This window comes from Ciconia boyciana, chromosome 3, assembly GCF_034638445.1.
Source record: "Ciconia boyciana chromosome 3, ASM3463844v1, whole genome shotgun sequence".
NCBI classification, from domain to species: Eukaryota; Metazoa; Chordata; class Aves; order Ciconiiformes; family Ciconiidae; genus Ciconia; species Ciconia boyciana.
The window spans coordinates 124,210,881-124,224,483 of record NC_132936.1 but is presented as its reverse complement, the minus strand read 5'-3'; the positions used below and the strand labels follow the sequence as shown (position 1 = coordinate 124,224,483).

Genomic DNA, 13,603 nt, shown 5'->3' with positions numbered 1-13,603 from the left:
AACCAAAAAACTCTCTAAACACATAGTTTCACTACTTGAGAGCAGTTAGACTTTCCAGCAGCCTAGCTAGATATGTCTAAAGGTTGAAGTTCTGACCCAAAGCCTGATGAGCTCTGGGAACTTTGATAAATTCTTAGAGTAGGATTTGACTCTCCATCATTAACCAGAAAAGAATTTCATGCCAGGTCCCCCCGTTCCTCTCTCCAAAATGACGTTTTTGACCAAATCTGTTTTAAACTATTTTTATGTGAAAAATGCTACAAAGTTTAACTCTGATAAAATCTATTATTATTTTTAACACTGAGAAGGATAAAAAGCACGATCTGATTTGCTGGCTAGGGATGAAGAGTCTTAGAAGTTAAGAACCTAACGTGAGAGATGATAAAGCAGTATTTCTGGCCAGAGGGAGGAGGGAAACTGCCTTTTCAGGTGATAAAAGGCAGAAGAATGTCTTACAAATCCCATATTGGGGATATATCTAGCACAGTGAGATCCCTAGTGAAATACTCTGCTCCTGTGTGCTGCCTTTTCCAATTCCTCGGACCATACATGGCTTAAATAGTATCTTTATATAAATAGCCAGGTATCCTAAGAGCAGCCCTCACATCACTGAGAAGAACAGGGAGATGTAGCTGTTACTGGTTTTTGTTTCCCCTACCCCTTTTACTAACACCTGGGCTACTCTGTGACTGTGGGGAGGAAGGGATCCTTTTCTGACTGATGCTCCCCATCATAAGTATAAATAGCAACGCTCTTATATCGCTTTCACTTAGAATTTCACAACCCACTGGCAAAAGTGCCAACAAACAGCTAGAACTATTCTCTTACTCTGTCCCCCCGCAAAGCAACAAGTTGCTGAGGAACTGAAGGATGAAAAAAACAGTGGCTAATGAGACTAATTCCTGTAACATTGCAACTGTTCAGAAAATGTTGATAAGCACTCACAAAAACCAAACAAACAGTACTCTACCATTTATTACAAATCTGAAGCAGAATGATTCAGATATCTGAATTTAAAAACACAGGACAGAATGAGAAAACGTCTAAAATTTACATACATGGAAATCTTAATTTACTTCCTACCAAACAACATTCTTCTAAGGAAGACAGCTAAATAAAAGGATCGGCATCTTATTGATTTAAATTTTATTTGCTTTCCTATATTTATTCTGATTCCCGATTTGTTTAGGATTTCCTATAGTATTTTAAAATTGGTGTTAAAACAAATCAACTTGTACCTCCAGCAATTCTGATGAAACATCAAATTTGTAGTCTTTGCCATTTTCCTCCTCTGGTTCCATCCGTTTATAAAACAGCATGTAAGCACTGTGTGTCTTTAAGAAAAAAACATCTGTATAATTTTTGCTTTGAGAGATAAATCATGAAAGTAGAAATATAATCATATAACAAGTGTTTGGAAGAGAAATACCTTTTCAAAGGAGAAGTCCATAAATTTATCAGTAACAGAATCATAAGTTTTTGTCTGTCAAGAAGAAAGTAAAACCATTAATTACAAGCTTTTTTAATGGCCTGGTTATTGACGGTTTGAGATAAATGTGCAAGCAAACTATTTCATGACATTTGCAGAGAGGCTGCTGACAACGTACTTCTTGCTCAAAGTAGTAGTCTTTCTTTTTTTCTTCTACAGTAGCCTATTCTGATGTTTCAAAGTTGCTATGCAATATTGTGACCTATATCTCATGCAATTTCCTGTCTCATCCATCTCATTGACACCTCTTCTCTTTAGGCACCTAAAGGTATTTTATCCACTTGCCAAACAAAATAATATTTTGTTTTATTTCTGCATATTCTCTTTATCAGACAAGAGGATTTTTCTTATTCACAGGCCTGTTTTAGTAAGATACTGCATTATTAATAATGTGGTTTATATAATGCTATATAGTTATAAAAAATTATCAATTCAAGCACAACCTGAGAACGTTTGAGTGTCGTTCAACAGTTATTTGTATTAATACTGTGTAAAAATATTCAGACTGATGTCAAAGGGCAGTGGGCTGACCCAAAAGACAAAGCTGATACTGTATTTAAAAACCTTGCACTCCCGAAAGCAAACAAACAACAACTTAAGAAATTTTATCTTCTTACAATAAAAGGAACAAACAAAACTATTTAAGCCTGTAGATCCATTAGCTTGAAAATCACTTACTAATACCAGCGCTCAAACTTTCCTGCTGAACAACAGCATAGCTGTACACAGATCTGACAGGTTTTTAGTTCAGTTCTGTCACTAATGAAAAAGGATCGGATCGTAAGAGGCTCACAGACCAGAATCTGGAAATTACTGACACAAGGCATAGACAAAGATCAAAAAGCCTTGTTTCTCCAGAATAGGCATAAGCTTGAAGTAATTATGCCTCAGTCAACAGTCTGAGCAACAAAGCCATCCAAGTGAAGGATTCCCAAATTAGTTGCATACTCACTTTTTTATAAGTAAATCACAGAATCATAGATTTTTTTAGAAGTAAATAAATAATATGATGATAAAAAGCAGATATAGTGAAGAAATACCTCTTCTTTGGAGAGAGACTTCACCAATTCATTTTGATTCATTAGTAATACCTATGCTATACTGCTGCCACCTGTCTTTTAAAACTCCATAAAAATACTTGGATTCATATTCACAAATTAAAGAATATGACAGTTGGTACAGGAGAAATTAAGACCCTTCTCCTTTATCGGCTTAACTTCTAGTCTACAGAAAGCGTAGAAAAACTAGAGAGCTTGGAAGCATTCACTCTGCCAAGCCTTTCATCCTCCAAAGGAGGGGGAGACCCTTTGAAGACATCAATGGTGGAACAGCTATCTACATGAACATAAGATAAAGTATCACCTGCACAACAAAGATGTCAAAAGTTTAATAAAACCCAGCTAACACTTCTGTTTCATATATGTTCACAACAGATGGCAGAACAAAGGTGAACACTATGGAATCCTTCATGAAAGTCTTCAGAACAGATACTGTAATGGTTGAACATGACAAAAATAAAAGTCATAACTTACAGTCATTTCTCCACCAAAACATTCTGAAGCAAGCTGGGCAGAATCAAATGGTTTTACTTCAGCATCATTGAAAAGATACCTGTAAAACAGTAAGCTTTTGAAACAACTGTGGTTTCTCTCTAAGGGCAAACAAAGCATAACAAGCACTTAAAATTATTCTTCAGATTCAAGTACTCCTATTAATTTCTAGTATCTTGTTTGAATCACAGCAAACTAAAAACTGATCCCAAAAGTAACTTCCTTTCAATAAGATCAGGAAGTCAGCATTTCAACACTCCTTGGTTTTTCTTTTAATCAAGAGGCACGTTACTTTCCCCATTTTTCCAGCCCAACTCTGGTACAGGTAGGGTTTTAATGCAGCCAAGAAGATTTGCCTTTTCCTTTTCAGTTTGAGTGAAATGGAAATAAAAATTTAAAAAAGGAGAACCATTCCATATAATAGTAGAACTCAAACTGGAAGGGGACAGAGAAAAGTGGTAAATTCTTACGGATTCCCTTTGGAGCAGGGATTGGGCCACTGGTTGGAACCCTTTCAAAAATGCTCCAGTTGGCTATTCTAGAGAATAGGAATAGAGGAAATCTTGTCTCTTACTCCATGACCTCAGCCAAGAATCTGAGATACAACATCCAGAAATGACTGGGAGAGAGAGTTCCCTGCTTTCTTGTGTCACCTAGTAAGACCTTCCGTTATTTCCAGGCCTGTGTCTCATCCCTTTCCCAGGCTACCTCCCCTAACTTTTTCTCCCTCTTCACAACCATGATACGTCCAATGTATGCAGAAGTTTCCAAATTAGAAGTGGGATGTCATAGGAAAAAAAAAAAAAATTTTAAAAAGAAAATACATTGCATTTATTCATCTTTTTATACCTTATGTCTAAGAAGATCTTGTATCTTTTTTAATCTTTGAAAAGAAGGGATAGAAAAATAAATGCTATCAAATATTCCAGTATGTCACTGTAAATTGCATCTAGAAGGAGCTGGCCAATGGGAAAAGATCACCAGCTAGATAAACTAAAAAATGAAATGTGAAACCAATTCCACATATAAAAGGCACAGTAAGAACAGATTTAGATAACCTAGGTATTGTAACACCATTTCTGCCACACGGGATGCAACGAGTTTAAAGCAAATAAAAATTCAAATAGTTGTTTCACTGAAAACAGACAAAATGAAAAGGATTGAATTCCACAATCATAAATGTAGCTGTATGCTCGGTCAAAGCTAACAACCAGATTTTATGAAGGACAATCTATTAAATCTTACTATTCATTTGTACAGATAAAATTGAGTCATTGATATTCATGTCAAGAAACAAGCATTGGCTGCAATGCGAGACTAGCATGGCATCCTCCGGCTGCCCCTCTGTCCAAGGCACTCCACAACTATTACAGCTACAACAAACAAACTTGTATGCTAATAAATTAATATACTTACACCTATCCAACATCTTGAGCTTTTGAGGAGAACCTACAGCACACACCTCCTATACAACTGCATCTGACAAACTCAACAAGTTTTAGTTATTTAAACATAAGGAATTATAAAATTTTGTTTTGCCTAACTCACCATTTGTTGTTTTTGTAAGCATGGGGATTGACTATATCTCTAATAAAACTGTAGTAATGTCCACCATCTGCTGTTCCTGTATGAACCGTTACGCCTATCAGATCATATTCGTAACTTTCAGTTTCTTTCAAATATTCACCATCTTCCTTAAAACCTGAAATAATTTAATACAATATTTAATCAGTTATTTCCTAAACACCTGAACTTCAATATTACACATTTCCTGGAGTTGCACTTAAATTTTTTTCTTTCCAGCACCCCACAGATGACAGCCAGAAATTCCATACCCAGAACAAGCAGCACAGATCCCAACTCTTGTGAAACAGTTATAGCTTTTTTTGCAAAGCATCACTACTGAAGAGACCAGGACTAATAACTAAGTTATTCCAAGTTAGCACATCTTATTTATGATGGCAGTTAGTCAGCCATTTGCTGAAGTTCAAGTATTACCCTGCAAAATCAAAACAGGCCAGTGACAAACTTTATGTAACCATTCATAATTTCTCTCATACTTTACAAACAAATTTAAGAATAATTCAAATTGAACAGTATATGAAAAGAAAAATAATTGGCTGCTTTTCTCATATTAAATAAAATATGTGACTTCGGGAATATAGGTTGATTAAAACTTTGTTTGATTTTATTGTCTTAAAAAGAAAATCACTAATTGTTTGCATATGTTACGTACACAGAAAGTGGTACACAGATGAAAGAGACGAAGTCTGTTGAATTCATTTTATGAGGCATACCTTCTTTTCTGTCATTTTTTCCCATGAGGAAATCTTCAGTGTAAGGTGTCATATCCAAACGTAAAGGGAATGAAAAATGCGTATTGACTTTCTCCTTCATCATGGTTACCATATTAAATGTGTATCTCATTGTGTTGAAGCTTAAGATACGAGGTAGTTTCTTAAAACATGCCCTGCAGGATTAAAGAGAGTCATGATTTACAAAAGCTTAGTGGCTTGAATTGTATTTTCACAAAGATTTTCAACACATTTATTTCAAACATAAAATTGGAAATCTGTTGCTAAGTCACATAAATTTAAAATTCAACTATCGTAATGCCCTAGAGCAGCACAGTCTAACTGGCAGAAGAAAGGTCAAATTTAGCCTATTGCACAATTCTATTTAGCCTATCATTGTGCCTTGGAAGAAACATCAAATTTACTCAATACGGCATGAATGACAGTTTTCTAAAATGATATCGTAAAATGAGTCATGAACGAATTTAACAATGCAAATCCCCTCATTAGACAGAGTTACTATCTTGTAACTGACAAGTTTCAATGCAGAACATATCTTGTATTAAATCTCATAAATTTCACATTAATGATTTTAAAGTAGGTTACTCTTTCACCCATGTCATTTTAACAGATAGAAAAACAGCTATGAGGTTTTTCACCTCTAAAAAAGAAATTTGTTAGTTACAATATAAAGACAATATGAATTTTTTATTTAGCTTTCTCTTTATTAGCAGACTTTTAAAAATACGGTAGTTTTTAAAAAAGTTTCCAATTTTAATTAAGAAATTTGGGGTTATGTATGAAACCTAAGCAATCATCCTGCATAATGAATAACACAAGTACTCAACAACCTCTGAAAGAATTTGATCTTTTAAAAACAGGAGAAATAACAGATTTCAAAAGGTACTAATTTCGACAAATTTCTTTTTATTTACATTTAAAAAAGGTCACAAACATTTTACTGTCTAGGTGATCTTTTGCTTAAGAGACCTTATATTCTTTGTTTTGGAAATTTGATTTCTTAGTTATATGCTCATTTGCACAGGGACTACATCCTCATAGGCCCACACAGTAGCAAACTGAATGAAACCACAGCCCTGTTTCATCTAAAGGATTACTCTTATTCCAACAGTAATTTCAGTAATTTGCTAAAAAGAAACATTAGGAATATTTATTTCTTCTTAATCATACCTTTTTTCAGCCCGCACTTTCTTCCCACAATGAGAACATGTATACATGTTGTCACCTTCCAAGGTATCTTTAATAGTTACTTCATCGAGAGATTCCTACATATAATAAACAAAAAAAAGCTTACATTTATCTTAGATATTTACATCTTGTGCTTGCATGGCCTGCTTTACAAACCCCTCTCTTTCATTCCTAGAGTAAGTTTAATTAACATTTCCACAAGTTATGAAAGTAAAGGTGGTCAAAGGCATCAAAAAGTTTGCAAGAGAATGCACCTGAACTAAGAGAATAGTTTGACAGGAAAACCAGTTCCTAACCCAAACACAAAATTAAAGAACCAATTCAGAAAAATGGCACTCAATACTCCAAGCTGTCCCAAAGAATTCAAGCGCTTTAAATTAAAATTCCAAGTGTGGGGATTAATAGTTGTTTAAAAAACTCCAAAACCTAAAATTATTTTGGTGTAAGTTTTAAATTATCTTAATAAGCAATAGTACGTGTATATATAAAATCTTTTGACATTTACAATTCTCTCATATAAAACATTGCCATAGCATTTTTAAAACACAGAAGGGAGTAAGCGATTACTGACTATAACACAGTCTTTAGTCAATTCCAAGTGGCACCAGCTGATAGCACGTTGCATTGAAAAGATGAAAAAATTCAACCAAACTACCTAGAAATATCAACCTAGAAATACACCAAACCTAGAGTACAGATACAGAAAGCATCAACGTATTCAATAGCATGTGGTGCAGTCTCTTATACTTGAGTGCACCCATTTATAATTGTGATCTATGGTACACATCTCAGCCCGGCATTACTTACATAAATATTCTTCATATCTGCCACCTGGCATCTTACTGTATAGAACTCTTCAGCAGTCTGACTTACATGCTCACAGTCCTAAATCACAGCAATGAAAGAGAAAAGCAATGAAATAACTGCTTTGAGAAGTTAGAAAAAAAATCTTGACAAGATGAGGACAGGGAAAGAACACTTACCAAAGAAACAACATTGTTTGTGATAACACCTCCAAACAAACTTTTCACTGTATTTTTCTGTGAATGAATTAATAAATTCTGTCAAGGAAATTTGAGCAAATCTGTAAGTTTTCCAACTCCCTGCTGCTCCCTCTTAATCACTCACCAGTTCTGGAGACATTTCTTCTATTTTTGTTATTAGGTCAGTGAAGAATTCAGTCATATCTTTCTGCTCTCCAGTGTTCAGTGGCTGCTTATCCATGGTATAGGTTTTACAGAAAGGCCTTGGATTGTATGCCTTACATTCACTTTCCTTTAGGTAAAAAAATCAAGCAAAACAAATCAGCACAAATCCTTATATTTTTAAGTTACACAGATATACCAAACATACATATATGAGCATCTGTTTATAAAAAAGGACATACTTTTACATACGATATCTCCATATGCCTATTAGGCAATAAAGTTGTATAAGTGCTTAAATGCTTCTGATGAAATGTAAAGCAGTTTTTAACTAAGTGATTATAATTATTAAAGTATAATTCATAAAATATTATTTAATAATAAATACTTAATAAAATGAATCATTAAAATAAAAGAACTTGGCCGAAGATGTGACACTTCCAAGTTTCTGCATATCTGTTCAGATACAAAAAATAATACGAGGACCATCAGCCTGTACTTATGTATTTTGGGACATTACTGACTTAAATCTTGACAAGTACTTCATTCTTATTCAGACTTCTCTATGGTATAAAACTATATATCATCTAGTTCTCAACTGCATGTGTTCAGTCAGAGAAAAGAATTTGCAGTATAAAGCAATTCTTTAGAATACATCCCCCATTCCACTGCCTTGCACACTGGGAATGCAGAACTTATTTACAGCAGAAAGAACTTTGTTCTTGTTAACGACGATATGCATACTGTTTTCTGTTAAGGATGTGTGGCAAGACTGTGCTTCCTGTAAATATTACCTTTTTTTGGAATAAAGTCTTTCTTCAAGATTTTAATAATGGTAAATCTTCATATGATTTTATATTATTTTACGCTTATGTAAATACCTAGATTTATTTTTTTCTACGATTCATGGCAGGTACTACACGCCTAAATTCCTTTCCTCTATTTGTCTCCAAAGTGGTTATGAATTTATTTCACAAAAGCCAGTGCCAAGAACAAAAACACTCAACTCTCCTCAGTTTTCTTTTTTCATTATTTCAGAAATGTTTCACAATTTTAACAACAGTGAACACCTGTGAACTGCCTCAATTTTGTTTGGTTCTGGAATTTCAAAATTTTTAGTTGCTTTTTAATGCTTTATTTCAACAGATTAACCTTTAAAATATTGGAGCAAGGAAAATGCAATGAACAAAAATAATATATTTTATTTTATCACCAGGGAAACTGGGGCAAACAAATTGTTTCATGATTAAACAAAGAATCAAGGTCAGAACCCTTTACATCAAGGTCCATGTGAAACAAGATGAATGACAAAAAAGTGTATTGGAAAAAACACTGTGTCATTTTTGCTTATCTCAGATGCACTTTCGTGTAACTGCAGTCCGATACGCTATCGAAAGACAAAAATGAAAAACAACGCAACTTAATTGAGCCAAATACTTACTCCTCTTCAAGCCTCCGTCGTTCTCTGTAAAACTCCTCCCTACATAAGGGAGGCCAATAGCATCCTGGCTTGTGTCAGAAATAGCGTGGCCAGCGGGACTAGGGAAGTGATCGTGCCCCTGTACTCAGCACTGGTGAGGCCGCACCTCGAATGCTGTGTTCAGTTTTGAGCCCCTCACTACAAGAGAGACATCAAGGGGCTGGAGCGTGTCCAGAGAAGGGCAATGGAGCTGGGGAAGGGTCTAGAGCACAAGTCCTGTGAGGAGCGGCTGAGGGAACTGGAGTTGTTTAGCCTGGCAAAAAGGAGGCTGAGGGGAGATCTTATTGCTTTCTACAACTCCCTGAACGGAGGTTGTAGTGAGGTTGGTGTCGGGCTCTTCTCCCAAGTAACAAGTGATAGGACAAGAGGAAATGGCCTCAAGTTGCTCCAGGGGAGGTTTAGACTGGATATTAGGAAAGATTTCTTCACCGACAGGGTGTTCAAACCCTGGAAAAGGCTGCCCAGGGAAGTGGTTGTCACCATCCCTGGAGGTATTTAAAAGACACGTAGACATGGTGCTTAGGGACATGGATTAGTGGTGGACCTCGCAGTGTTAGGTTTACAGTTGGACTTGATGATCTTAAAGGTCTTTTCCAACTTAAATGATTCTATGATTCTATGACAATGGTGTTGGTCAGACACTCATGGCAGAGTGTTTGTTAAAAAATAATTTACTGGGATCTTGGCATGGTGATCACATATGGAATCAAAACATCCTAACAGGACAGCCAGTCTGTGTTTGGTGGTGATGGAAGTCTGTGGCTAGGGTCCTTGCGGTGGTATCTTCAGTTAGACCTGGAGAGACTCCTCAAATCACCATTTTGCTAAATTCTTATAATCTAGCTGGTAAGAGTCCTATGTGACCTCCCCAGCATCTGTGTAATTCGTTACTATTGATTCATCTTAACTACATACGAAGTATCTCTTAAACATCTTAATTCCACACAAAAGGCTGTCCTATGCAGTCATTTCTGCAGGTACAGGTTTTTATCGATCATTTACAAAAGTTGATTTGGAAACTGGGCTAGACACAGCAGAGGCAATAGTAGAACTGTCCCAAATTCCTACCGAGAGGGCTCCTGTAACCATCAGTCAAATACTTTATTGGGAAGGGACAGTCAATTACCTGTTTCAGACTGGTCCATTGTCTCAAACCGCTCCATTATTGCACCCAAGGAGATGCCTGGCCAGGGAGCTCCTGGCCCACTCAAGAGGTTTAGCAATATAAGTGAACAGGGTGTCCATACAGGGCACAGCCCTGACACCCAGCTACACCACAACTGTAACTAAAAAGCAGACTTGATTTTCATACTTGTAACTCACTTGTAACTGAAGTCCCATAGCTATGGTAAACATCCTGTGTTCACCTGAGCATTAATGTGGGGGGGTGAAAGGTTTAAATAAGTGTAGGACGCTCAGACTGCAGCACCTGAGCCTGACATTCCCATATATTCACTTCACAAACATTTTTTTAAGAACACAGTAGACAATCACTAATGTTTGAGAGCTGGTGCTTGCTCATTATAGTTGATGCCCAATATTAAACCCTATCTTAGATTAGGATTTACACTGCCTCTTCATGAAAACTATTATGCCAATGTTTGCTTAACTGATTTGCTGAGTAACAGCTTTAAAGCGGATAAAAACTATTTCAGTTAAGACACTCATTTACAAAACTTAGGCACAATGGACTTAAGCTGCCAAGAATTTACATATAGAATGGTAACTACATTTTTCTTGCTTTTTTCTTTTTCTTTTTTTTAGAAAAATAGGATACTTTATAAAATACACTCTTTTGCACCTACCATTAAGTATGTAAACATTTTCTGGAGTTCTAGTAGAGTGGTCTTGTGTTTCATATCTTCTGAATACTAGAAGAAATTCATAAAAGAAGACTTTATCTTTTGGCTTATAACTTTCCAAAAACAGCCCTTAAAAAGATGAAACTATCATCTTTTTAAAGAAAAAAACCCAACTACTTTATTATGGACAATTAAGAAAAAACGATTGTGTACAAGAACACATAGTACACTATTTTACACTTATATATAAAGCACTACCTACTTGTTTTTTGGCATGTCCACATTAAACTTAAGTCAAAAAGTAACTCTGTTTTCTAAAAATTTACTGCAGCTAGGAGCTTTTGGGAAGGTATTACAAAAGACTGTAGTAATTTTGGAATAATTTTTTTCAATTCATAGATGTTGTGGGAGTTCTGATCAACCCTCTATATAATGCATTTCACATGCAGACCAGCAGCTTCCCTCTTTTATATTATTTTTTATTTTTATTTATAAATGGCTAATTCTAGATGAAGTTAAGTGACAACTACCAATTACTTAATGATAACAAAAAATGATGAGGTCACTGCCAGTTAGGGTGTTTCACACATTATATATGCCCTGCTGATGTCAGGGACCAAAACAAAGCTTTCTCTTTTACAATAAATAGCCAGAAGTAGTAATATTGTATTTCCGGAAGTTAACCAATGTATAATAATTTATGACTTGCTGTACTTCTGATAGCATAAGATACATGCTCTGGGACTTTATAAACATTCAAGAAAAATGACATATATTCTAACAAAATGACAAATTAGGAATTAAGAAACAACAGACAATTCACATAAAACCAAACTTGAATAAATCTAGTCACTAGCAACAGAAAGATGAGTTTGAGAACACGTTTTATTACAATGCCACCTTAACAACCTACAAGAATCTGTGATTCTGTGACATTACAAATACATTAAAAACAAAACAAAAAACTCTTCACTTTAGACATCAGCAGAACAATCCAACTGAACAAAAAGCAAACTGAAGTCCTGAAGAAATAGTCTTACCAAGAAATAAGCATTAAAAGTAAGTCTACTTCATCAGCATTTGCACTGATTCTAAATTTAAATTTCTACGAAAATCCACACACGGAACGTAAGACCCCCAAAGCATACCTTTGCAGTAAAGATTGCTTGTCTGGCCTCTGGTATCATGTACAGTTGCTGAATAGTGGATGCCAAGTAACATGTTGCTCCAAGATTAGTTAGACCCACGAATCTACATTCGGCGCGAACATCATCATGTGGCCAATAGTCCCACTTGTAAGGTGCATGGGAAGCTGGAAAAAATAGGAATCACACATGCAGAAAAAAATCAATTCAAAGTACAATTTAATAAGACATTAATACAGTTAAAAGCTTTATGCTTACATTAATAAAATACATCCTGTTTATGCATTCTACATTTACATACCTGAGCCAGACTGTACCTGCTCTTTAAGAAAATGCACTATTAGGTACTCAGGAAAATCACTTGATACAGCAGCAAGCCTTTCCTAGATGTCACACTACTTTGGGCTGCAAGTGATTTGCTGTGCTCTCCAAAGCATTGTTCATGGCAAGCATCATCTCTTACACTTGTTCTAGTGGTAGTATTACACGTAGTAATGCTCTTCCAGCCTCTAGCTTTAAACTAAAGTTTGGCAAACCACATAATATTTTCATCATCAAGAGTATCCATAAATTCTAAACATTGGCTGCTATGCATTTTTTATACATAAGAAAGGGGTTTTTTATAATCCAAGGCAACCACAGCTCTCTCACAACTTGCACTGCCTAAACCACTGAGAACATACTTATAACTGATAACATACAACTCTTACAAGCTCCCAAACGTACACCAGTCATTCCCCCAGCACAAAAATTACTCATAGTTTCTACTACCCATTCCCATGCACCCCTACGTCACACTGAAAGCAAGCAAAGCAGTCTCTGCACCCAGAGACTCAAGTTAGGGAGCCTTCCTTTCACATAACAAAACAGAGATTTGGTATCAGAGATAACCACACACGAAGCAAGACCTTTCTTTTCAGAAGAGAAGCTGGATTCAGAATGACATTACTATAATGGATGCCAGGCTAGCAAAAGATCTTTTTGACCAGTACAAAAGATGGATAGATGCTTATCAGAGATAAGACACAAAAGTGCAGTGAAATCAAGTGCTTGGCTATACACACGCTTGAATAAACTTGGGAACAGTTTTTATGGGAAGAGAAAGAACGGTTTTTATTGCACATCAAAGCTATATATACCAAAGGAATCCGCAATGTACAAGAAAAATAGGGGTAAGCAAGAAGTGAACTGCCTAGAGAATCAGACTGAAAAGACATTTTCTTTTCCTGTAAGTTTGGTATTCCTCTACATTTCATACCAGATGTAGCAATCTATTTCTTACACAGCATGGCACTAGACAAGCTAGGCAAGTCTGACAGACTTCTTAATAAGCCTTGTTCTGATATGGCTGCCAAGAAATCAGAAGAATGGGAAAGTTCTCCTCATTTGCCAGTCAAGAAGATGGTAACCAGACTAGACAAACCATTTGTAAGTGATTAGTACTGCTTCTAGACACTGACAGGCTTCTCCTTCTAGCATCCCACGCAGG

At 35.8% G+C, this 13,603-nt stretch overlaps 1 protein-coding gene across 8 annotated transcripts in view; it reads right to left on the bottom strand.

Annotated features, from left to right (window-relative positions):
• USP34 (ubiquitin specific peptidase 34) overlaps positions 1 to 13,603 on the bottom strand; it is a 140,726-nt gene that overhangs the window by 29,423 nt on the left and 97,700 nt on the right. For all 8 annotated transcript variants that reach the window (XM_072857477.1, XM_072857483.1, XM_072857482.1 and 5 more), the window contains 11 exons: positions 12,118 to 12,281; positions 10,973 to 11,038; positions 7,671 to 7,817; positions 7,526 to 7,582; positions 7,350 to 7,427; positions 6,525 to 6,619; positions 5,337 to 5,509; positions 4,588 to 4,741; positions 3,022 to 3,100; positions 1,430 to 1,483; positions 1,239 to 1,334 (listed from right to left, as the gene is read on the bottom strand). In XM_072857477.1, coding sequence (XP_072713578.1) covers positions 1,239 to 1,334; positions 1,430 to 1,483; positions 3,022 to 3,100; positions 4,588 to 4,741; positions 5,337 to 5,509; positions 6,525 to 6,619; positions 7,350 to 7,427; positions 7,526 to 7,582; positions 7,671 to 7,817; positions 10,973 to 11,038; positions 12,118 to 12,281 — 1,163 coding nt within the window. The remainder of the gene's footprint in view (positions 1 to 1,238; positions 1,335 to 1,429; positions 1,484 to 3,021; positions 3,101 to 4,587; positions 4,742 to 5,336; positions 5,510 to 6,524; positions 6,620 to 7,349; positions 7,428 to 7,525; positions 7,583 to 7,670; positions 7,818 to 10,972; positions 11,039 to 12,117; positions 12,282 to 13,603) is intronic.